The 26,668-nt window shown below is 41.4% G+C and overlaps 1 protein-coding gene across 9 annotated transcripts in view; it reads left to right on the top strand.

The window, feature by feature from the left end:
* SNX29 (sorting nexin 29) overlaps nt 1-26,668 on the top strand; it is an 819,108-nt gene that overhangs the window by 35,121 nt on the left and 757,319 nt on the right. For all 9 annotated transcript variants that reach the window (XR_008847045.1, XM_056534825.1, XM_056534821.1 and 6 more), the window contains 2 exons: nt 11,301-11,365; nt 20,828-20,880. Coding sequence is in view for 8 of the 9 variants with exons in the window: in XM_056534825.1 (XP_056390800.1) it covers nt 11,301-11,365; nt 20,828-20,880 (118 nt within the window). In the remaining variant the exon portion in view is untranslated. The remainder of the gene's footprint in view (nt 1-11,300; nt 11,366-20,827; nt 20,881-26,668) is intronic.

Raw genomic sequence — 26,668 nt, 5'->3', positions numbered from 1 at the left:
AGGAGGGTGCACAGAGGAGTCCTTTCAGACAGGAGAGAGCACAGAGGAGTGCTAGCCCACCCTCACTTACTGGACTTTGTCCATGCCTGTGCTTTAGCTTGGACAAAGCCATGATTTTATAAGCCATGATTTTTATAAAAAGGAAATAACATTTTCTTAAGTATATTAGAAAAGTTAATGTTCTGCCAAGATGTACAACATATAAAAATCTCTTGAATCTGACAGTGCCCATTTTTAAGCATAAAAAAAAAAAAAAAATCTTACTAATGACAGGAACACTTTAATAGACTAAAAGAGGACCTGTGGTCATTTCTAAGAATGCATTTTTCTACAATGTATAGATAGTTTGGGGGGGGGGGGGGATGCAGATCACTTACCTTACAGTTTGTTGATCCACCCAAAAGGTTCATGGTTATGGGATGTTTCAGTTCATCTGATGGATTCTTGAATCCGTCAGGTGCATGTGTATCTAATTATGCTCTGCGGTGGTGCTAGAAGGTGTGGATGGGCTTATTTGGGCCTGGGAGTTGAATAACTTACATGTGTGTAGTATTCACCCCATCGCTTCATTCTGATGTACTTGCAAGATCTTGCTGACTACATCAGAAGGAGGTGCTGAGAACATTTACTGCATGGATGTAAGTTATTCACATCCCGGATGCAGAGAAGCCCATCCATACCTCCTAGCACCACTGCAGAGCCTAATAAGATACACACCCATGTGAGTCAGGAATCCAACAGATCTTAAATGGGTATTACAGGATTTTTTTTTTTTATTTGACTATGCTTCAGGGGCTGTAAAGTTAGTGTAGTTCATAATATAGTGTCTGTACCTGTGTGTGACTGTTGTCCGGCAATTCTTCTGTAATTATCACCCCAATATTTATTTTTATCAGCATTCAAATTTACTCAGGTCTCTGGTATTCCCAGGTTGCAGTGCGTTGAGACATGACATCACTATTCAGATGTGCAAAGGGAGCCTGTCCTACTTCAATGGGTGGAGGGACTGCTGGGTGGGTGAGAGATCATTTTGCAACAGCTTTAGGCACCCTGGTTAGAAAACACTGGCATTTTGAATGGAATGCAAATCAAGGAATTAAACAAACAATGAACTATGGTATTGGTAATTTGAGAGAACAAACTCCAACAGGAAATACCCAGTTCACAAAAAGATAGCCACAGCATTATTGTTCTCTCACAACACAGCCATTTAACCCCAAGACAAGCACAGATCTTTCCTAAGCATGGGGATTGGGTTTGGAAGAATCGACAAGCTCATCGCTTTCTGGTTATATTTTGTTGGGTGTCATCACATCTGTGTGTCTAAGGCTTTGATTGGGGCCTCGTTCGCAGACTGTGTTTGGAATGTATGTGTCAGTCATGCCCCCTCCCATAGACTTGCATAGCGGGGGCGGGGGGTGACGTCACACGGGGGCGGATTTGGGATGTCCCGATTCTCCTGCCCCGTGGTCGCCACCCGGATGTTTGTGAGCTGGCATCGCGGCATGCAGCTCAAACAGGTGGGTGGCAAACACAAGATTGCGGGGGTCCCCAGCAGTGAGACATCTTATCCACTATCCTTTGGATAAGGTGATAAGATGTCTCAGGGCCGGAGTACCCCTTTAATCCAGGTTAAACCTAAAGTAAGTGGCATTAATACACAGAATATCAGTAATAGCTGACAACTCTTGGTTTTTCGCATAGTGTAAATTGCAGCTCTGTGGGCAGTGACTGACGTTATGGTCTCAAAGAACTGTGATCGGAATGCTTGTAAAATCTTTATAGTCTGTTCTGCATAATAAAAATAATTTACTAGTTAGACTGTGATAATTTACCACAAAGCTAAAATATCAGTAATAAAAAATAAAAGCGTTCTGTGTGTTGTGTTGTTAACCATTTGCTATCAAGGCTTCATCTGTAAAGGTTGTGTTGTGTCTGAAGTATTACTGTAATGTTTTATTCTTTATATATCACAAAGATATGCCATCATATTATGATTTGTTGGTGGGGGTCTGACCTTTTGGGAGCTCCATCAGCCCTAAAAAAGATGGGGCTGCAATGCTGATTTAGCAATTCATCCTCATCACTGATTTAACCTGTCCAGCAGGGCCCATTTGGCTTTACTGACCCAAAAAAAAAATAAAAAAAAGGTGGCCACCTCGCACAGCATGGGGCTGGGGTATCGCTGGGCAAAGGGAATCAGTGACTGCAGAACACAGAAGCAAGTGGTACTGTGATATTTCTCACAGCGCTACTTACTAATTATGTAATGTCATTGCTTATTACCTTCCAATAAACCAGAACATCTGGGGGAAAAGCTGGGCCATTTTCATACACCATTGATTTGAATGTAGTGATTAATTTCCCATGTGGTGGTGCTGCTTGGGAATTAAACACTTTGGCTCTTTTGTAGAAGGATATTCTACAGACAGCGTGTGCCAGTGCTAGGACCACTTGAAAATGCGGTGTCTCCATAGAAATGCCAATTCCATAGACATGCAGAACACTTCTTTTTGGTGCAGCCATAATAAAACCTTGGATGAAATACAGCCGCTGCCCCTTTCGTCCTATGACAGAACACAACAAAAAGAAACTGAAAAAGTTCTGCTTGACATTTGAATTTAAAAAGATTGATCATGAATTTATTCCTGGAGCTACCGTAGTAGATTGTATAGGCTTCCTGTTGAATTCAATGGTAAATGTTCCAAGTCATTTATCAATTATTTGCATTGGAGTTCAATGGTGCCAAAAGCCTGTACCTTTTGTGTCCCCCCCCCCCACGCTGATGTCACACATTATACAGCTTTACAACATTACTTTGGAGGTTACTGTCCTGCAATTACGTGAATTTGACATCCTTGTTGCATAGTCCTCAAATTAAGATTTTTCTCTATATGGGTTTCTCTGGTCAGCTTTATACCTCTAGGCCTTTATGAGTGTTCCCCAGCCTAAAATACATCAGCTGTAGTAGTACTACAACACTTAACGTGGTATGACAACTACAGGAGCTGTGTAGTTTTCTAACAGAGAGACATAGTTTGGAGACCACTAGATTGTCAGACTGTTTTTGTGTCAATTTACTAATACTATGCAACACTAGATTACAAGCCATTTTCCCCTTTACTTAAAAGGGTTGTCTGGTGACAGTTTTTTTTTTATTTATTTTTTTTGCAGATGGCTAGAGGTGCTGTAACAATATTCTCGGCTGCTTGTTGGTGAAATGCTGTCTACACAAAACTGCCCAACTCAGCCAATCACTGGCCACAGAAGTGTCCCACCTCAGTCATTGATTGGCCGAGTTGGCAGTTTCTACGAAGACAATGTGTACCGGCAATCAGGAAGTAACTAGGGACCTAGAGTGTCAGCACAGCAGTTGCGGGGGGTTCAAGATTGAGTATAGCTTTATATGTACCACCCCAGGCATCTGTAAAAAAAATAAAAAGTAATCATGATCCCTCTTAAAGGAGTTATCCCAAGATTAAATGTTATCCTCTATCCACAAGATAGGGTATAATTAGCTAATTGGTGGTTGTCCTATTGTTTAGACCCCCAATGAGCATAAAAACAGATGTCAGTTGTCCTCCAGTGAATGAAGCGACATCACACATGCTTGGCCACTGCTTTATTTACTCTCCATGGGACTTCTGATAGTTGCCCAGTTCAGTCCTTGACAGTGTTGAAAAGTCATTGAAGGAGATTTATCAAGCTCCGTAGTAAAAAAAAATTTGCGTAAAAAAAAAAAAGCCACATGTACTTGCGCACGTTCAACTTTTCTATACATGCTGCGACTTTTAGATTTTTGCTTATTCCAAAGCACATTTCTGAACTCTGCTCATGTAGTCATTTTATTTATTTTTTTACTTTGCAGTGGTCATATATTTTTTAAATGCGATAGTCGCATCTCCATTTAAAAGTCGCATATGTATTCCAGGTCCAACCTGGCTTACAGAAAGTGCATACGTCTGCAGAAAAGGAAATTAACACCCACTTTAACAACTGTTCTTGTCCTGCATCATGAAACAAAGCTACTACATTAATGTTAATTATAGAAAAAATGTATTATATAACTAATAACTCTTAATTTTAAGGTTGAAAATACACACTGCACACCTTGTTAATTTTAGGACACGTACATGCTGGCGTACCCACCAAATAAATTTTTTTTTGTTGTGTTAAAATAGAATAAAGCACAAAATAATTGTGTATGAATTTTTATAGACTACGTAAATAACCCATATGTGGCACTAAAATGCTTCCTTTAAAAAACAAGAACCATCCATAGTAATACAGCTTCATGCACATTCTGGGGTGGGAAACGTACCGAGCCTTTTTTTTATTTTTTTTGTGGCTTCACTATTGTTTATGTGCTTGGTGCTGCGCTGTTTTCCTTCCTGGCGTAAACTCCGCCCTCAGCGCAGCGATGCAAGACTCCGCCCACCCATGTCATAAAATGCGGGCTCAAAATTAGACAAAAAAGCCTTCAGAGTACGGATATTCATGGTGCGGCATAGTATGTTTTTAATATTTTTTAATTTCTGAGGAGGGTGGATGGGTTTTTGCGGGATAGTTGGAGTGCAGCTATTTAGTGCCAGGCAGGCCAGTCAGGGTATCACCCGATGGGGTACGCCCCCCCTTCCCATCACTTTCTAGCAACGCTACTGGTAATAAAGGGTAGATAAAGGATTTCAGCTATTAACATAAGGGAAAACTTTTCTGCTTTAAAAAATGCTTTTGTAAGCAGGTTTCCCAGGTTTTGCTTACGTGTGATTTATTTATCAAGGTTGTGCCTATTTGATTTGATAAATAGGTTGCATGTAAGCAAAAGTAAGTAAAAAAATAAAAAATAAAATAATATATATATATATATATATATATATATATATATATATATATATATAGTCATATAAAAGCCATACAATTGAAAAGATTGATAAATCTCCTTCATTGAGGTCGCCAAGAAAGCTTCCACTTCATTTACTTAAAGGACAGTTGACCTTAGTTCTTGTGAGTTGTTGGGTTTCCAGCAGTCGGACCCCCACTACTCATCTGCTTATTCCCTATTCTGTAGGTGTGGGATCATTTTATATAGTTTGATTATAATTAACCCATTTAACTAGTAGACAGCCTTTAAATTTGCTGAAAGGTTGTTTGTCATTTATATGTAGAGATGGATAAAATTAAGCAAACACAGGCAAAGTAGGAAAAATAGCTTTTGACCTATTGGCTTGGCCTTTTGAGTTTGCTGTTTTAGATAATCTAATGTGTCACAGAGCTCTGCAGAATTCATTATTCATTCCCTTTAAACCCTTCACACGTCTTTAGCCTTTGAGTTGAGAAACCCGCCCTTCGTTGACTGAGTAAAATTAGCATTCTGTATAATTCACAATCATGGTTAGCATATTAAAGGGGTACTCCACTGGAAAACATTTTTTTTTTTTTTAAATCAACTGGTGCCAGAAAGTTATATAGATTTGTAAATTATTTCTATTTAAAAATCTTAATCCTTCCAGTACTTATCAGCTGTTGTATGTTCCACAGGAATTTCTTTTCTTTCCAGTCCCCCCCCTCCCCTGCCCCAACAGAGGTCGCTGCAGAACAATGATTTAAAGCGGGTGCTTTAAATCAATCAATTGCAGTGACTTTTGCGGGGCCAGAGACCGCCACCCGCTACTCTCCCCCTGCCTGTCCTGGGGTCCTCCCTGTGCGCACTGACGGTGACGTCGCATTGAGGACATCACTCGTCATTGCAGAGTGCGCAGCAATGGCGCAGGACATCGCAGAAGCCAGAAGTAGCGCGGACCCTGGGTCCCGGGAACAGGTAATTATAAAACCAGGGATGGGGGAGGCAATGGGGCAGCAGCGGGGGAGCGGGGCATTATCGGCATATCGGCTAGGTAATTGCCGATACCGATAATGTAAAAAATCCTGAATATTTGCCGATAATATCGGCCAGACTTAACCCCTTTAAAGGGGTTGTGCGTTGCCCTGCAGTTCGGAGCTCCGCTCACAGCGTCCGGAAGTTCATTACTCCGAATGCTGTGTGCGGGCTTCCGTGTTCGCAGCCGCCGGGCGTAACGTCATGCCTGGCCCCTTCGTGACGTCTCGCCCGCCCCGAATGCGGAAGCCTGCACACAGCGTTCGGAGTAATGAACTTCCGGATGCTGTGAGCGGAGCTGCGAACTGCAGGGCAGCGCACAACCCCTTTAAGGACAAAGCCCATTTTCACCTTAAGGACTAGGCCAATTTTATTTTTGTGTTTTTGGTTTTTCCTCCTCTCCTTCTAAAATCCATAACGCCTTTATATTTCCATCTAAAGACCCATATAAGGGCTTGTTTTTTGCGTGACCAATTGTACTCTGTAATGAAACCTCTCATTTTACCATAAAATGTACGGCGAACCCCCCCAAAAAAATTTTTAGGTTGGAAATTTCAATGAAAACCACATTTTTGCGCATTTTGGAGGGTTTTGTTTTCACACTATACACTTTACGGTAAAAATGACATGTGTTCTTTATTCTGTGGGTCAATACGATTCCAAAATCGAAATCTTTTTGTACAAAATCAGTAATCTAAAATCGCCCTATTTTGACCACCTATAACTTTTTCATTTTTTCATATATAGGGTGTATATAAAACTTTTATATAAAATATATAAAACTTATATAAAATATATAAAACTTTTAGATCATTTTTTATAATTTTTTTTATAAAATGTGACAAAAAAGCAGCATTTTTGGACTTTTAAAATTTTTTACGTTTACGCGATTCACCGTACGGGATAATTAACATTATATTTTGATAGTATGGACATTTATGCATGCGGCGATACCAAATATGTTCATTAAAAAATCATGCTTTTTGGGGATAAAATGGGAAAAACTGACAATTTTCATTTTTATTGGGGGAGGGGATGATTCACTTTTTTTTTTTTTTACACTTTTTATGTCCCCATAGGGGACTATCTATAGCAATCCTTTGATTGCTAATACTGTTCAGTGCTATGTATAGGACATAGCACTGATCAGTATTATCGGTCATCTTCTTCTCTGGTCTGCTCGATCTCAGACCAGAGCAGAAGACCCCAGCGGAAGCGCTGCGGGCGATCCGATCATCCATTCAATGTACCGCACTGCCGCAGATACAGTGATCTGTATTGATCACGACATCTGAGGGGTTAATGGCGGACATCCGCGCGATCGCGGATTTCGGCCATTACGGACGGGTCCCCGGCTGCTAGTGTATGACACGAGCACCGTTCCGATGCTCGCGGTCATACACGGGACGTAAATGTAAGTCCTGGTGCGGGAAGTCCCGCCAAAGCAGGACGTACATTTACGTCCGTGGTCGTTAAGGGGTTAAAACCAATTAATATTACGAGAACAGAGTCCCCCAAGCATAAAAATATAGCTTAAAGGGGTAGTCCAGTGGTGAAAAACTTATCCCCTATCCTAAGGATAGGGGATAAGTTTGAGATCGCGGGGGGTCCGACCGCTGGGGCCCCCCGCGATCTCTCTGTACGGGGCCCCGGCTCTCCGCCGAGATAGCGGGTGTCGACCCCCGCACGAAGCGGCTGCTGACACGCCCCCTCAATACATCTCAATGGCAGAGCCGGAGATTGCCGAAGGCAGCGCTTCGGCTCTGCCATAGAGTTGTATTGAGGGGGCGTGTCGGCCGCCGCCTCGTGCGGAGGTCGACACGCCCCCTTCCAGCGGGCTGTCGGGGCTCCGTACAGGAGATCGCGGGGGGCCCCAGGGGTCGGACCCCCCGCGATCTGCAACTTATCCCCTATCCTTAGGATAGGGGATAAGTTGCTCACCACTGAATCACCACTGGACTACTCCTTTAAAAAATGACTTGACTAGCTGCCTGATCCGACTGATGTGCTCCATTACACATGTCAGGTGTGGTGGGGCACTAAAGTCTGGCTTATCTTCTTACACTGTATGTGCCCTTGTGTTATACCTCTTATATCATATGAACGTTGACTGGATTCTTATGTTTTCATTATTTATTTTTATTTACTTAGTTGGGTACTTCCCACGTGGACATTTACTGAGTAGCCTGCTTGTGCATGCACCTATAATATACTTGTACCCATGTGTTCAGTATTCCAAACTTGTTAAAAGGCCTTTTTTCTCTATTATTTGTACTCTTGTTTGAGACATTGGGGAAGATTTATCAAAACCTGTGCAGAGGAAAACCATTTAAATTCCTTCTTTTATTTTTCAGAGGCCTTTTCAAAAATTATAGAAGCGATTTGATTGGTTGCTATGGGCAACTGAACAACTTTTCCTCTGGGCAGGTTTTGATAAATCTCCCCCATTGTGTTTATCTGGAAATACAGTTGCATTGACACACTATCCTGTTTTAGATTCCTTTCCTCAGTGACCCATCATCATTTTTACTGCCTTTACTGCCATCATTTTTTATTTTTTTTGGCTGGGTTCATATCAATATTTTTTGACTCAACTTGTTAATACAATTTTTCATCTAAAGAAATCATCCACAATTGTATTTCTATTTGTATTCATTGAATTCTAGAGAATTTTTTCCCCAAAACCTCATCATTTTTTGTCCAATTACGATTCTATATCCGATTTTTGGTCAGGTGAAAAATTGGTTGACCAATATTTTTTTGACTATATTCAAAATCTAATTGAAATCATATCCAATTTTATAGAATTAAAGGAGTACTCCGGCACTAAGACATCTTATCCCCTATCCAAAGGATAGGGGATAAGATGCCTGATCGCGGGGGTCCCGCCACTGAGGACAGCCAACAGCTGTCACGCCCCCTCCCATATGCTTGCATTGAGGGTGCGGAGCGTGACGTCACACGGGGGCAGGACCGTGATGTCACTATGCTCCGTCCCCGTCTGGGGGCTGATTCTAACGGGGTGTGGCGTGGAAGATCACGGGGATGCCCAGTGGTGGGACCCCCGTGATCAGGCATCTTATCCCCTTTCCTTTGGATAGGGGATAAGATGTCTTAGCGCCAGAGTACCCCTTTAATGTTCATGTAAATTGTATTGAATCATATTACTGAACAATTTCCTCTGTTTTATTGCACACAATTTTTTTCTAGCCCATAAACAGAAGCTTCAGTATAGTCTACAAGGATCTTTAAGGTACAGATAATAAAAATAGGACAAAAAAGTAATTCCATCCAACTAAGTGAGTCAATTTGTTATAGTCATCCGATTTCCATTTTTGCATCTGATTTGATCAGATTTTACCTTCCGATTTTATTCAGTTTTATGATCAGATTGTAGAAACAAGCCTTAGACATCACATACCAGCTAGCAAGAGGTGTTAGAGGAAATCTGCAGTGAAATACACTTATCCTTTATCCACAGGATAAGTGTCTCATCGCGGGGGTTCCAAACGCTGGGGCTCTGAAAGGTTTTGCAATTGCTTTCATTAGAAAATTTTCAACTGCCCCCCCCCCCCCCGCCTGCTTGGACACATACTACAAGGTGGGCCATTTATATGGATACACCTTAATAAAATGGGAATGGTTGGTGATAATAACTTCATATTTGTGGAACATTAGTAACTTCACCATTCACATAAAAGTTTGCCTCATCACTGAACAAAATCTTCTGCGTAAACTGAGGGTCCTGTTCCAATTTTTATTTTGCCCATTCTGCAGCACCTGAAACTTCGGATACTGGAAGTATGTGCTAGCATTCCTCCTGCGGTGTTGCTATCAGTGTATGAAGAGTGGGAGAAGAGGGTTGCATTGACAATCCAACACAATGGGCAGCACATTGAACATATTTTATAAGGGGTCAGAAACTTGTAAAAAACTCATGAAAGAATAAAGTTACGTTAAAACCAAGCACACCATTGTTTTTCTTGTGAAATTCCCAATAAGTTTGATGTGTCGAATGACCCTCTTCCTATTGAAAAAACTAAAGTTGGATTCAAAATGGCCGACTTCAAAATGGCCGCCATGGTCACCACCCATCTTGAAAAGTTTCATCCCTCAAATATACTAATGCGCCACAAACAGGAAGTTAATATCACCAACCATTCCCATTTTATTAAGGTGTATCCATATAAATGGCCCACCCTGTAGTCCTGCTGTGTCCATGCATCATCACCTATGTCATGGACCTACTTCCTTGAATGACAGCTGTGAGCGCAGGTCTCCTCCCTCTGTCAGCTTGTGTCCCGCTACTGTCAGTGAGGACAAGCTGGGAGTTGTAGTTTTGCTAATGCTAGGGGAGATGTGAGCAGACAGCATACTGAGGGAGGGGGTGGAGACCTGCACAGTGAGGCCACGCCTCCTCCCTTTTGAGAGGAATTCAGACTAGTGAGCTAAATTTAAAAGTGTAATAAAAAAAAAAATAAAGGTGCTAGACACATAAAAATTAGATGTACATGGTCAGGATTAGGTACTGAGTGATATATTTAAAAAAAACATTTTTGTTGGATCTGACCGATACGCTTTAAGCAGTTAACATGGTCGTCTTCCCTCAAGCTGAATAATGTTGCTAGTTAAAGTCTGCTGACTTACATAGTACTCTTTATTTTAAAGATTTTATTGTAGATATTATTCCTTTTAACATTGATAAAACATATTAGACCTTATACCCATTAGAGAAAAGTCGTTAGAAGCTGCCAACACGACTGTCCAGTTATCATACGTGTGTAAGAGCCCCCCAATTCTGAATGAAAGATGAATTGGGTATGTTGCCAGAGGTGTCTGGCAGCAGCTTACTTCTGTCTCCGTATTAAAACCATTTAGTAGAGAGGATAGCCCTGGACCCCATAGCCAAATATCTACAAAGTTGCAACTAGCATTACATGTTTTGCTTCTGTTTAAATTTAAGCTGTAAATTTAGTGTATGCAGATAGTGTGTCACATATGCCAAATATTTCTGTGGTGCTTTCTTTGTGTAGAAAAATATACTCAATAATTTGTTTAAAAGGGCAATAAACAAGTATAGTGACATTATTATGGATTTGACACTAATTTCAAACATAGGTCTTCACTGTATACTCCAGAGACACAGTATATCAAAAATAATCTACCACCAGCGACTGACCAGTTTGTTTGGAAAGGTTTAAGTATCCAAAACTTTTTACAGGCTTATACAAAAAGGAATTGATAGCAGAAAGGATGTAAGGTCAATATAAAATACTGCATTTAGATTCCAGGCACACCGCCTCAACAAACAGTATAATGTGTTCTGTATAATGGCTGGTTGAAGTAAGACTTGAAGGACATGAAGTATTTTTCTCTATACACAATCCTTCTGCTTCAGTGATTTCAATGTTTCATTCTATTGCAGGGTTACAAAACAATGACTTGAAAAGACAGTATATTATGGAGAGACTACTGGATGCTGTAAAGCAGGTACAATGTGCTTTGTATTCTTGTTATAGGTAAACTTTATTATAATTTACTATACATATTTGTCCAGGTTTTCATTTTAGTTAACCCCTTAAGGACTCAGCATTTTCCATTTTTGCACTTACGTTTTCCTCCTTACCTTTTAAAAATCATAAAACCTTTCAGTTTTGCACCTACAGACCCATATGATGGCTTATTTCTTGCGCCACCAATTCAGCTTTGTAATGATATCAGTCATTTTTACCCAAAAGGCTACGGCAAAACTATATATATATATATATATATATATATATATATATATATATATATATATATATATATATATAAGAGAGTGAGTATACAAAAAAAGAGGATTGCAGCTGCACACATTGGTCAAAAACTTATATATATATTTGTGGGACAAAATTTTAAAAACAAAGCAAAAACGCCATTTTGTAAATTTAATGGGCTTCTGTTTCTACACAGTGCATTATTTGGTAAAAATGACACCTTATTCTTATTCTGTAGGTCCATATGATTAAAATCGTACCCTACTTTTATAGGTTTGATTTTGTTTTACTTCTGGTAAAAATCATAACTACATACACGAAAATGTATACGTTTAAAAATGTCCCCTTCTGACCCCTATAACTTTTTTATTATTCTGCATACGGGGTGGTATGAGGGCTCATTTTTTGCGACATCTGAAGTTTTTATTGGTACCATTTTTGTTTTGATCAGACTTTTTAATCGCTTTTTATTCATTTTTTATGGTGTACAAAGGGACCAAAATACGCTATGAATTTTTTTAACAATTTATTTTTTATAGTTCGGACATTTACGCACGCGGCGATACCACATATGTTCATATTTATTTTTATTTACATAATTTTTTTTTTCAAATGGGAAAAAGTGGTGATTCAAACTTTTATTTGGGAAGGGGTTAAATCACATTTATTAACTATTTTTTTACACTTATTTTTTGCACTGTTATAGACCCCAATAGTCTGCAGGCACGGAGCAGTGAATTGTTGATCGGACAACGAGGAGGCAGGTAGGGACCCTCCTCGTGTCCTAACAGCTGATCTGGACACCACAGTTTCATCACGGTGGTCCCGATCAGCCCGACTGAGCTGCCGGGAATGCTTTTTTTAGTTTAGTTGCGTGATCAACTTTGATCGCCACGTTTCAAGTAAAAAAAAAAAAAAAGCATTCCCGGCAACTCAGTCTGGCTGATCGGGACCACCGTGGTGAAGGGTTAATACCAGGCAGCAATACCAAATGAAGGTTTAATACCAGGCATCACCGCAATCGGTGATGCCTGGTATTAGCCACGGATCCCGGCTATCGTTAGCTGCCAGGACCGACCTGCCATGACTCGTTCTATCTGAGGAGCGGGCGCAGGGCATACAGGTACGCCCTGCATCCTCAAGAGGTTAAAGAGGCACTGTCATTATGAAAAACTTTTTATATTTTGTGGTACTACTGATAAGAGGACTTTTTAAAATATGCATTTATGAAAAAAAGTCAATTTTACTCAAAAATAAAAAATGAAAATAGCCGCCATTAGGGGTCATCTATCTTTATGCAGACAGACTACTATGTATTTTGCAGCATACTGAATACTGTCCATAAAGCATAAGAAAGACAACAGAGCGCTTCTGTGTAGAAACTTCCAAACTGAGTCGGACTGATGGGGTGGGTGAGAAACGCACTCACCTGGTGCGGTTGTGCAAAGTTCCAGGCACAACCCTGATGTATGCTTAGTATCACAACTGCTGTGGCTTCCCACGCTGGATCCACCGGCATGTGTCAAACAATGGAAGGAGAAGGGAAAATCGGAAGCTTGGAATCGCGCTGTTGCAGACAGGTTCTCAAGAGGCAGGTAGGTGTCTGTTTGAATCTTTTATTCTTTACATCACACAACGCGTGATGAAAGGATTATTAATATCCAGAAACGCGTTGTGTGATGTAAAGAGTAAAAGATTCAAACAGACACCTACCTGCCTCTTAAGAACCTGTCTGCAACAGCGCGATTCCAAACTTCCGATTTTCCCTTCTACTTCCATTGTCCATAAAGCATGTTGGTATCCAGTATAGGATTACTGCAGCCTTCAGCTGTTTCTAAACTACGACTCCCATGATGGGATTTGTAGTTTTGCAACAGCTAAAGGCAACACGGCTCTGCAGCCCCAGCTGTTGTAAAACTACAACTCCCAGCATGCTTGAACAGCCAAAGCTTTCTCTGACTCCTGAATGACAAAGAAGCCCCTTTTGAGCCCCTTAATAACTAGTGTTGAGCGTGAATATCCAAAATGTGAATTTTTACCGCGAATATCGGCACTTGGCGATTTCGCTAATATTTTGAATATACCGATATCTATTCGTAATGACGAATATTTTTTTTTTCACAGTACACATCACAACAATCATGTGTACTGAGTAAAAAAAGTATTCATCCCTCCCTGCTTCCAGCCTGTGGTCCAATGAAGGCTCCAATATTATTTATTGTGTGAGTCTGTGTGAAGCGCGAATACGGTACTTCTTATATGCGAATATGCAAATAATCACGAATATCGGCACTTCCAGAGGACACTGATCCCTTCCTTCTTTTAGGTGAAAGATATAATCGCGCATTATGCAAATGTAATTTTCACATGGAAAAAAAGGGAACGAACATAGAGAATATGCGAATTTCGCGAACATAGGACAAATATTCGTCCATATATTCGCAAAATATCCCAAATGCGAATATGGCCCCTGCCGCTCAGCACTATTGACCACTTAAGGACGCAGGGCAAACAGACACACCATTGTTCCAGAGTCCTTAAGGACATGTATATCCTGAGTCCCGTTAACCTCTTCAGGACATAGTGCGTATGGATACGCCCTGCATCCCGAGTCCTTAAGGACCGAGGGCGTATCCATACGCCCGTGGGAATTCCGGCCCCCACCGCTAGCTGGTTGGGGACCGGAGCCGGATGCCTGCTGAAATCGTTCAGCAGGCATCCCGGCATATCGCCCAGGGGGGTCATTATGTCCCCCCATGTCGGCGATCGCCGCAGATCGCTGGACAATTCAGTCCAGCGATCTGCGGCGATTCCGGGTCAATCGGGTCTCCAGTGACCCGGTGACCCGGAATTACTGGCTGTTCGGGGCCGTCTCTGACGGCCCCGAACAGCCAGAGCCTGCAGGGGTGAGGTGGCACTGGTGCCACCTCACGATCGCCCTGATTCGTCGGCCGGATTACCGGCCGACCAATCGGGGCGCCTGCTGCGGGTGTCACTCCCGCACCCGCTCCGCCCCTCTTCCGGAGGACGTGAGCGGGTGCGGGTCGTGCACCCCGGGTGCTGGGGACCCCGATCCCTGGCGTCCCTGTTGGGATCGGGGCCCCAGGAGCAGCGGCGGCGGCGGGACTGACCTCACGCGGCTGGATCGTTGGAGGTGAGTGACAGCCTCCTGCTGTTGCTTAGCAACAGCTCCCAGCATGCAAAAAGGGCATGCTGGGAGCTGTAGTTATGCAACAGCAGGAGACAGACCACCACAACTCCCAGCATTCCCTTATGGGCATGCTGGGACTTATGGTTTTGCAACAGCTGGAGGCACATTTTTTTCTATGGAAAAGTGTACCTTCAGCTGTTGTATAACTACAACTCCCAGCTTGCACAAACAGCTAAAGTGCATGCTGGGAGTTGTAGTGGTGCATCTGCTGGTTGCATAACTACAACTCCCAGCATGCCCGTTGGCTGTCGGTGACTGCTGAGAGTTGTAGTTTTGCAACAGCTGAAGGCACACTGGTTGTGAAACACTGAGTTTTTTTTTACCTAACTCAGTGTTTCACGACCGGTGTGCCTCCAGCTGTTGCAAACTACAACTCTCAGCAGTCCAGCAGTCACCGTACACCATGCACCGTACATGCTGGGAGTTGTAGTTTTGCAACAGCTGGAGGCACACTGGTTGTGAAACACTGAGTTAGGTCACAAACTCAGTGATACATAACCAGTGTGCCTACAGTTATTGCAAAACTACAACTCTCAGCAGTCACCGACAGCCAACGGGCATGCTGGGAGTTGTAGTTATGCAACAGCTGGATGTCCCCCCCAATGTGAACGTACAGGGTACACTCACATGGGCGGAGGATTACAGTAAGTATCTGGCTGCAAGTTTGAGCTGCCGCAAACTTTCTGCTGCAGCTCAAACTGCCAGCGAGAAACTACTGTGAACCCCCGCCCGTGCGACTGTACCCTAAAAACACTACACTACACTAACACAAAATAAAATAAAAAGTAAAAAACACTACATATACACATACCCCTACACAGCCCCCCTCCCCAATAAAAATGAAAAACGTCTGGTACGCCACTGTTTCCAGAACGGAGCCTCCAGCTGTTGCAAAACAACTCCCAGTATTGCCAGACAGCCACTGACTGTCCAGGCATGCTGGGAGTTTTGCAACAGCTGGAGGCACCCTGTTTGGGAATCACTGGCGTAGAATTCCCCTATGTCCACCCCTATGCAAGTCCCTAATTTAGGCCTCAAATGCGTATGGCGCTCTCACTTTGGAGCCCTGTCGTATTTCAAGGCAACAGTTTAGGGTCACATATGGGGTATCGCCGTACTCGGGAGAAATTGTGTTACAAATTTTGGGGGGTATTTTCTGCTTTTACCCTTTTTAAAAATGTAAAATTTTTGGGAAAACAAGCATTTTAGGTAAAAAAATTTTTTTTTATTTTTACATATGCAGAAGTCGTGAAACACCTGTGGAGTATGAAGGTTCACTTAACCCCTTGTTACGTTCCCCGAGGGGTCTAGTTTCCAAAATGGTATTCCATGTGTTTTTTTTTTTGCTGTCCTGGCACCATAGGGGCTTCCTAAATGCGGCATGCCCCCAGAGAAAAATTTGCTTTCAAAAAGCCAAATGTGACTCCTTCTCTTCCGAGACCTGTAGTGCGCCAGCAGAGCACTTTTCACCCCCATATGGGGTGTTTTCTTAATCAGGAGAAATTGGGCTTCAAATTTTTAGGGGTATTTTCTGCTATTACCCTTTTTAAAAAGAAAAATTTTGGGGGAAAACAAGCATTTTAGGTAAAAAATATTTTTTTTTTTTTACATTTGCAAAAGTCGTGAAACACCTGTGGGGTATTAAGGTTCACTTTACCCCTTGTTACATTCCCCGAGGGGTCTAGTTTCCAAAATGGTATGCCATGTGGTTTTTTTTTTTTGCTGTTCTGGCACCATAAGGGCTTCCTAAATGCAACATGCCCCCCAAAAACCATTTCAGAAAAACGTGCTCTCCAAAATCCCCTTGTTGCTCCTTCGCTTCTGAGCCCTCTTCTGCGCCCGCCAAACACTTTACATAGACATATGAGGTATGAGCTTACTCGAGAGAAATTGGGCTACAAATACAAGTAAACATTTTGTCCTTTTACCCCTTGTAAAAATTCAAAAATTGGGTCTACAAGAACATGCGAGTGTAAAAAATGAAGATTGTGAATTTTCTCCTTCACTTTGCTGCTATTCGTGTGAAACACCTAAAGGGTTAAAACACTTACTGAATGTCATTTTGAATACTTTGGGGGGTGTAGTTTTTATAAAGGGGTCATTTATGGGGTATTTCTAATATGAAGACCCTTCAAATCCACTTCAAAACTGAACTGGTCCCTGAAAAATAGAGAGTTTGAAAATTTTGTGAAAAATCGGAAAATTGCTGCTGAACTTTGAAGCCCTCTGGTGTCTTCCAAAAGTAAAAACTCATAAATTTTATGATGCAAACATAAAGTAGACATATTGTATATGTGAACAAAAAAAAATTTATTTGTAATATCCATTTTCCTTACAAGCAGAAAGCTTCAAAGTTAGAAAAATGCAAAATTTTCAAATTTTTCATCAAATTTACGGATTTTTCACCAAGAAAGGATGCAAGTTACCATAAAATTTTACCACTGAGTTAAAGTAGAATATGTCACGAAAAAAGGGTTGCTCATCAGGCTGGAGCAGCAGAGCGCTGATAACACTGATCAATGCTATACTATGGCATAGCATTGATCAGTGTATGCAAGCAAAAGATTGCATGGTATAGCCCCCTAAGGGGGCTATAAAAAAAAAAAGTGAAAAGTGATAAAAAAAATTTGAGAATAAATGTGAGTAAGCTTCCCCCCCCCCTATTAAGTTTGAATCACCCCCCTTTTCCTATTTTTTTAATAAAATAATGAAATAAAATAAAAAATAAAAATCATATGTAGTACTGCCATGTGCATAAATGTCCGAACTATTAAAACATAAGGTTAGCAAACCGCACGGTTGATGGCGTACATGTAAAAAAATACCAAAGTCCAAATTTATGAATTTTTGATCACTTCATATACCATACAAATATTAAACGCAATCAAAAATTCCCATCAAAACAAAAATGGTACCGTTAAAAACTATAGACCACGCCACAAAAAATTAGCCCTCATATAGCCCCGTACTCGGAAAAATTAAAAAGTTATAGGGGTCAAAAGATGAAAATGTAAAAAATACAAATTTTGGTGCATGTAGTTATAATTTTCTTAAGTAGGAAAATATTTAAAACCTACATAAACTGGGTATCCCCGTAACCGTATGGACCTACAGAATAAAGATTATGTCATTTTTACCGAAAAGTGCACTGTGTAAAAAAACTGAAGCCCTAAAAAGATGCTTAATGACATTTTTCTTTTTTCTTTTTCATTTCACCCCACAATTTTTTTTTTGTTTTGCCGTAGATTGTTGTAAAATAAGTACAATTGTTGATTCAAAATGATGATTTTTAGAAGATGAGGAGGAAAAAAATTAAAGTTCAAAAACAAAGATTGTTTTGAGTCCTAAGGTGAGTTCTTAAGGGGGTTAATAACCACATTTTATGTAAATGGAGCTGAGGTAGCCCAGCACTGAGCTTAATTGTTGCATGGCAACAGAGCTCCTGCTCCTAGGCTGCTTTCACACTATAAAATTCGTCCGTTTTAAAGATCCGTTTTTGATGTTCCGTTATGGAAACCCTGAAAATAGGCCATTAAACATCCGTTAGAAAATCCCATACGTCCATTAGAAAATCCCATTATAGTCTATGGGATTTTTACATTCTCCGCTTTAAACCGTTATAGTCCGTTATTAATAACGGGCGTTATTTTGTGACTGGAGAATGAACGGAAGAAATAGTGAATGCATCCATCACAAAATAACGTCCGTTATTAATAACGGACTATAACGGATTAAAACGGAGAATGTTAAAAATCCCGTAGACTATAATGGGATTTTCTAACGGACGTATGGGATTTTCTAACGGACGTTTAATGGCCGATTTTCAGGGTTTTCATAATGGAACATCAAATGGATCTTTAAAACGGAGGAATTTTATAGTGTGAAAGCAGCCTAACTTCCAGTAGTATAAAAAAGGAGGTCCCAACATTCACAGATGCAAGCAAATTGATGATTTATTGTATATCCAAGTCACAGGACGCGTTTCGGCACTTAGCCTTCCTCTGCTGGGAAGGCTAAGTGCCGAAACGCGTCCTTTGTCTTGGATATACAATAAATCATCAATTTGCTTGCATCGGTGAGTGCTGGGACCTCCTTTTTTATACTGCATTACTTTTTTCCTCGTGCACCACCACCACTCAGATAGTGCCGACCATTGCCTTACTATTAACTTCCAGTAGTAGAGAAAGCAGTGATCCTTGTAGTTTAACACCTTAGTCAAAGTGTTTTTTTAGGTATCTGTCACATCATTGGCACCTGGGTGACACAGTTTGATTTCCACTGAGGGATTAAGCAGCTAGCATATTGACATTTACAGAGAGTATTGGTATGCTAGCTATGTTTCCTATGGTTGCCAGCCAGTGCAGTTTGTGGCTTGGGGGGAAATTAGAGGGCACCTCACACCGTCTGGAAAGAGAAAGGAGAGCTGATACAAGACCGTATGTAGGGAAGAATCAAATCGGCTATGAACAAATATATAGGTAAAAATAGGGCTGGTACTGCACATCTTAGAAGTTGTGCTGGTGAATGTAACCAGCATTTTTAATGCAAGCAACTTTTTTAATAAACACTTGTAGAGAAAATATGTTTTTGCAAGATACTGGTCCTTATTTACTATTGTAAACCTGACCTGCTTTTATGGGGAGTTTTGTGGCACATTGCGCTAAAATAAACTTACAAACCTGACAAACCGAAAAAAAGGGCATGGCCAACTGGGAAAGGGATGTGGTTGGCCAAGAAAAGGGTGTGTTCTTACACCCTGATATATATATATATATATATATATATGAGAGAGAGAAGAACTGACTCATCAACGTCCAGCCTAAACCCTTGGACCTAGAAAGCTGAATTTTTTCACAGGTGTTGATTTTAAGACGTAGACGAGGGATAAGAAAGGATTTTTCGAAATCCAACCCTTAGGGGGTGAAATACGGGTTATAAGTTTGTGTGGAAGTCCGTCATTTTTGAAGCTAGAAGCTGTATGTTTTTATATTCCAGCATCACGTCCAAACGGCTAAAAATATTAACATGAATCTTGGCACACGTGTTACTTATATGTCAACAACAAACATGGGATATGTAATTTAACCCTTACTCACCCCCATTTGCCAGGTTCGGGAGTTTTAGTTACAGTCCCATGCAAATCAATGGGAAATGTATTTTCCCACATAACTTCCGTATGGCAGGATATATTTCAATACCTGGTACACATATTACGGGTTGAGATAGGGGGTTGGGATATGACAACAATATATGAGGATGGGATATGAAGTCAAAAGCCTCCTCCTTTGATGATTTTCCTCCCTAACAAGGATTAGGAAGGAAAAACCGGGCAACGCTTATTTTAAACGCTAGATTAAAATAAAATAAATGGCTTATCTTATTCCAAGATAAAACTAGTTAGTCCCAATAACATATAAAGCTCACACATGTTAGAAGTTGTTGTTAGTGGTGGGTTCAGAGACAAATGCCCCCCCCTTATGACATACATTAAAGGGGTACTCCGGTGCTTAAACATCTTATCCCCTATCCAAAGGATAAGATGGGGGGGATAAGATGCCTGATCGCGGGAGTCCCGCAGCTGGGGACCCCCGGGATCATGCACGCGGCACCCCGTTTGTAATCAGACCCGGAGGGTGTTCGCTCCGTGTCTGATTATGGTCGACCGCAGGTCTATCACGCCCCCTTCCGTAGGCTTGCATTGAGGGGCGGAGGTGTGACGTCACACACCGCCGGCCCTGCGGTCGCCAGTAATCAGTCCCGGAGCGAACACGCTCCGGGCACTGATTACAAACAGGGTGTCGGGTGCATGACCTCGGGGGTCCCCAGCGGCGGGACTCCCGTGATCAGGCATCTTATCCCCTATCCTTTGGATAGGGGATAAGATGTTTAAGCCCCGTAGTACCCTTTTAATGGTTTTTGATATGACGTTGAATTTTGGTAGAAATTTATGTTTTTATAAATCATTTTCCTGTCATTGCATTACAGTGCCAGATCAGATTTGGAGGACGGAAGGAGATTGCCTCAGATTCTGATAGCCGGTATGTCTTTTATGTAGAAATGATTTGTACTCTCTAATCTTTTAAGGACTTAGGGCTTTTTATGGTATCTATAATAGAGTTGTATAAGGCCTTCTTAAAGCAGACCTGTTAGCATGTTTTAGGGTATCAAGTAAGGGCATGACTATGAAGCACTGGACACATATGGCTGTGGAAATATGCAGGTTTGTAAAGCATTGCTAAACTCGGGCTATAATAATGTGAAAACTTTAGACTAACGTAAAGTCTGAGTGAACTTCTGTAAGACATGACAATACTTGGTCTGCTATAAATCATATCAAAGCACAGGCTTCTGTAAATTTGACATTGTGGAAAGCACAGCAAAATGCAGACTGCTGTAAAGTGTGGTAAAACACAGACTGCTGTAAATTATGTATACACTGTTGTTATCATTATTGGAAAAAACATTTCTACAGCTGACCTGATAGCATGTTTTTAGCATATAAAATAAGGGCATGGCTGTATAAGGCTTTTTTTACTCTGAATCTGTACATACCTCACACAGTAGTCCCCAGGGCAATCCGGGATTCGATAATTACATAAACACGATTACCCCAGAAAACAATGTCAGGGGTACAGAACTCCCTTTTTCCAATAAATTTAACGTTTATTAGAATATTAAAATAAACTGAATATGTAACTGAAATGGTGCTCAAAAGTGACCATTAAAATCCCATGCCCTTATGCCATCAATGATTTATCACACAGTGTATTCACCCCTTGTTATTGTCATATGCAAGTGGGATATGTCTGAAGTCCCACAAGAAATGAGGCATATACTGGCATGTTATTAAAATCAACAATAACATGCCCCCTCTACATGTTTTGGTGAATGATCACCATCATTAGGAGGATTGTAGGCAACACAGCTTGCCACGTGCATGTCCCGTTTTTTTATAGAGTGATGTCCTGACGTCACAAGATTGCGTCCCAGAATGTTTCCAACCATCATTCATATGGCATCCTCCAATCACAGCATGTTATACATACTCCCATTGTCCTCATAAGCCTATAATATATCACCATGGGGAATTTACAACTTGCATATATGTTATTCGTGCAAAAAATGCATATAATGCACACGTGGCACATTTTTGCGCATGCACTGCAAATTATTCACACTAGATGCGCTCAATTAACATGCACCACCATTTCGCGCATGCGCGAAAACGTACTCAAAAACGTCATTCATTCCCGTTACCATCCTGTGCCCAGCGTTGTCACGCGATAGCGGGACAAACTCGCGCAGGCGTACGAACTACACGTTATTCGCCAAAAAATGCGTATAATGCACATGCGCCACATTTTTGCAAATGGCCTACATATTATTCACACTAGATGTGCTCAATGAGCATGCGCCACCATTTCGCGCATGTGAAAATTTTGACTCAAAACCGGTGCTGAGTATATAATCCTTATTAGTGAACCATATGAGAAGTACATAATATCAAGTCATATGCAGCTTGCTATATTTGTATATTATTAGATATGTAATTATATAATTCACATTAAAAGTAATATTCATAAGACAATAAAAATGAAGAGGTCTTCTTTTAGCAATGCATTATCAATGTTTCCTCATCTGGGACCCAGTTCCAGTTGACATAATCCGATAAAACGAATGTTACTCAAAGTACAATTGTGAACTAGTTTCATATGCCGAGAGATAGGCGTATCACTGCGTGTTAATGAATTGGTGAATTTCGTAACGCGTATCATTTTTCAATAATATTATTATTGTTCAATATACTCTATACCATTTACCCTACTGTACCTCATCATTTTTATTGTCCTATAAATATTACTTTTGAATTGTATTATATAACTACACATCTGATAATATACAAATATAGCAAGCTGCATATGACTTCATATTATGTACTTCTCATATGGTTCACTGATGAGAATAATATACTCAGTTCTGGTTTGAGTATTAAGTTTTTGCGCATGTGCGAATCTAGCATGAATAATATGAAGTCCGTGCGCATTCGCGAAAATGTGGCGCTTGTGCATCATCCACGAATAATGTGCAGTTTGTGCGCCTGCACGAGTTTGTCCCGCTATCGTGAGACAACGCTGGGCACAGGATGGTGACGGGAATGAATGATTTTGCACCATCATTCATACGTAAGTTGTAAATTCCCCATGGTGATATATTATAGGCTTATGAGGACAATGGGAGTATGTATAACATGCTGTGATTGGAGGATGCCATATGAATGAGGGTTGGACACATTCTGGGATGCAATCTTGTGACGTCAGGACATCAGTCTATAAATAACGGGACTGATGAGGGAGGGGGAGGTAGGGAAAATTAAAAGCACAGCGGGGAGGAGCCGCCACTGGTCACTGATTTAAAGTGGTCGCGTCCGGGCTGCTAATACTTCACAAGCGGCCGCTTTAAATCGGTGACCAGAAGATTTTTCGGCATATAACACGCAGGCAGGGGTCCGTGTCATACGCCAATAGATACGATTAGTTACATTTGTTTTTATCTGCTCTGGCCGGCCCCGCCACGGGAGCCGGCCCGAGCAGATAATCGCTTGTTTTCCCCGGGGGCCGTATCCATATATCGCAAAAAGCTAAAATCGCGATTCGATTGCTTTTGTAATATATCGTGCAGCTCTAATATATATATATATATATATATATATATATATATATATATATATATATATATTGATATATTGTGGCAGTGTGGCAAGGAAAGGGTGTATTTCCCTTGCTATCTCTGCAGAATGCTCCACCTGTGGCCTGATTAATGAGGTATCAGGAAGGGAAAGTGTGTGTTTAAAAGGAAAAGGAACAGAATAGTTGGGGCTCTTCCTAGGAGACAGCATGTGGGCTGTAGGGAAGAGACAGAGCCTGCTGAGGAGTACACAGCCCAAGCTATGAGGGGCTCAAAGAGACTGCCATGAATTGTGAGTAGAAGGTTGCAGGGGACATAAGTTTAACCGGCTGAGGGAAGCTCAGCGGTTGTTAGTCAGGACAAGCTGATCTGTTTAGTCAGTGACCAGACGGTCTAGGATTTTGTTTTGTTCCTGCTTTTTTGTTTATTTCTTTCCCTGCAACCTGTCTAATAAAACTGGCAAGGTGCCAGATTTGCATTATAAGCGTTTGTTTGCTGGTTTATTGAGAAGAAACGCATCCTGTGGCGTGGTCCAGGACGATCCCAGAGCTAATCCCCAAGACGGATCGTCACAATATATATATATATATATATATATATATATATATATATATATATATATATATAAAGGAAAGGATATATATAAATACCAAGCTGTGAATATCTCCTGGAGTACCTTAAAATCCATCATCAGAAAATGGAAACAATATGGCACAACTGCAAACCTACCAAGACAAGGTTGTCTACCCTGACTGTCAAACAGGGAATGGATAAATTTAATTAGAAAAGCTGCATAAATAAACAGCTGAGGTTGGAATATCTGTCCAAAGGACAACAATTAGTTGTGTAGTACAAGAAGGGCAAAAAGAAAGCTATTGTTGAAAGTGAGCCACTAGAAATCCCTGTTACACCTAGGGCTCTGGCCGGACACGCTGACCGTGAGCGCTCCCCTGCTCCGTCCGCTTCTGCTGGCGGGCCTGGGATTTGCATTGCGGGACGCGCCCGCATGCCAATCTCAATCCGTCACTCACCTTCCCTATCTACTGGTTCCTCCTTTAGTTTCCCATCGCCGGTGCGCGTGTCCCCGTCTCCTAAGGCGCACACGTTCAATGGGCCAGTGCGCCCTTGATTGTTGCTTTCACCTGTGCCTTGTCTAAAAGTGTGATCACCTCCCACACCCCCTTGCCGGATCTTTGCGCCTAGTGCCTCAGAGAAAGCAGTCATTGTGTTTGCCTTTCTGTGTTCCTGACTACTCCGCTGGTGACCACACTACGCTCCTGTGCCGCCAGCCTACTGACCTTGCTACGTCCTGACTACACTTCTGTACCGCCTGTCCTACCTTCCTGCTAGCCTCTCTACGTGTCATCTCTCCTGAGTCAAGTTACACCTAGCAGCCTGTGTGGTCGAGTCGTGCCAGGGTTGCGACCTGGGTGCCGCCTGCCACAGCAAGACCATCCCGCTTTGCGGCGGGCTCTGGTGAAAACCAGCGGCACCTTAGACTCCACTCCCTGGTACGGCTCACGTCATCTTCCACACAGGTCCAGAGGATCCAGTACCACCTGCCGCAACAATCTCTTTTTGAGTTTGTCATAAGACATGTGGGAGGAACAAAGAATATGTAAAAGAAGGTGTTCTAGTCAGATGAGACCAAAATGTAACTTTTTGGCTTTAGTACAAAATGCAATGTGAGGTTAAAACCCAACACTGCTCAGCACTTTGAGCACACCTTCCCTACAGCAAACATGGTAGTGGTAGCATCATGCTATGGGGATGTTTTCCTTTAATAGGTACAGGGAAGCTTTTCCAGAATTAATGGAAAGATGGATGGAGCCAATCCTTGAAGGAAATCTGATGCAGTCTGCAAAAGATCTGAGACTAGGACAGAGGTTCATCTTTCAGCTGGACAGTGGCACAGGGCTAAAGTGGAAAGGTTTAGAGCAAAGCATGTTAATGTCCTAAAATGGCCCAGTCAATGCCAAACCTGAACCTATGGCAAGACTTTGCAAGAAAGAGTCTCCGTCCAATCTGACTGAGCACCAGTTTTTTTTTTTTGTTGTTTTTTCTTATAAAGTACATTTTTATTAGGTTCGCTAGTAAAAATACAATCAAACAAACAGTATGATGCTATTCAACATAGTGCATTGCATTGCATGGTATGTTCGTAGCATCTCTCAGCAGGAAAGTACATCAAATAGAAAGGCAATTAAATAAGAAATTAGAGGGAAAAAAATGTTTTCAAATCAACTAGTGCCATAAAGGTAAACAGATTTGTAAATTACTTTCATTTAAAAATCTTAACCCTTCCAGGACTTATCAGCTGCTGTATACTACACATATACTACTGAGAAATTTGTAACGTTCTTTCCAGTCTGACCATACTGCTCTCTGCTGACACCTATGTCCTTGTCAGGAACGGTCCAGAGCAGGAGAGATTTTCTATGGGGATATGCTTCTAAACTGGACAGTTCCTGACACGGACAGAGGTGTCAGCATAGAGCACTGTTGTCAGACTGAAAAGAACAACACAATTTTATCTGGAAAATACAGCAGCTGATAAGTACTGGAATGCTTCATATTTTGAAATGGAAGTAATTGACAAATCTTAACTTTCTGGCACCAGTTGATTTGAAAACATTTGTTTTCCACTGGAGTTCCCCTTTAACTAAAAAGCATATACATAAAAAGGGACAAGGGTCAGTACCCTAACCATAGTAGGGAATAGCAGCTCAAATAAAGCAAGAGCCTTAGGGTAACTATCGGATGGCTACCATGATGGTTATACAAAAATAGTGGGGCAGAAAAAGAGAAAAGGGTGAAAAAGAGAGGACAAATAGATAATAAAGAAAAGAGGAGAGAAAGAAGTGAGGGTTGGAGGAGCAGGATAAACAAGTGAATGAAGAGAAATGTACCTTGTGGCCGAGTCTTACTTCAAATCTCCCACGGCGCCCAGGTGTTCTCACACATAAGTATACCTATAATGGTATTTGGGGAAGAGGGTTAGGGAGGAGGTCCACTGGTATTCGGAAGGTTAACTGGCTAGGTGTAGATTCTTATATTCCCTAGAGGATAGGAAAGTCATCCTAGGATTCAATATCATAAAATTTTTCTCTATTTCGTGTCTGGAGTCTGCTAGCAGTTCCT

Source organism: Hyla sarda, chromosome 8 (genome assembly GCF_029499605.1).
Source record: "Hyla sarda isolate aHylSar1 chromosome 8, aHylSar1.hap1, whole genome shotgun sequence".
Taxonomy (NCBI): Eukaryota; Metazoa; Chordata; class Amphibia; order Anura; family Hylidae; genus Hyla; species Hyla sarda.
Note: the sequence above shows the minus strand (reverse complement) of the source record. Positions and strands in the feature narration are given on the sequence as shown.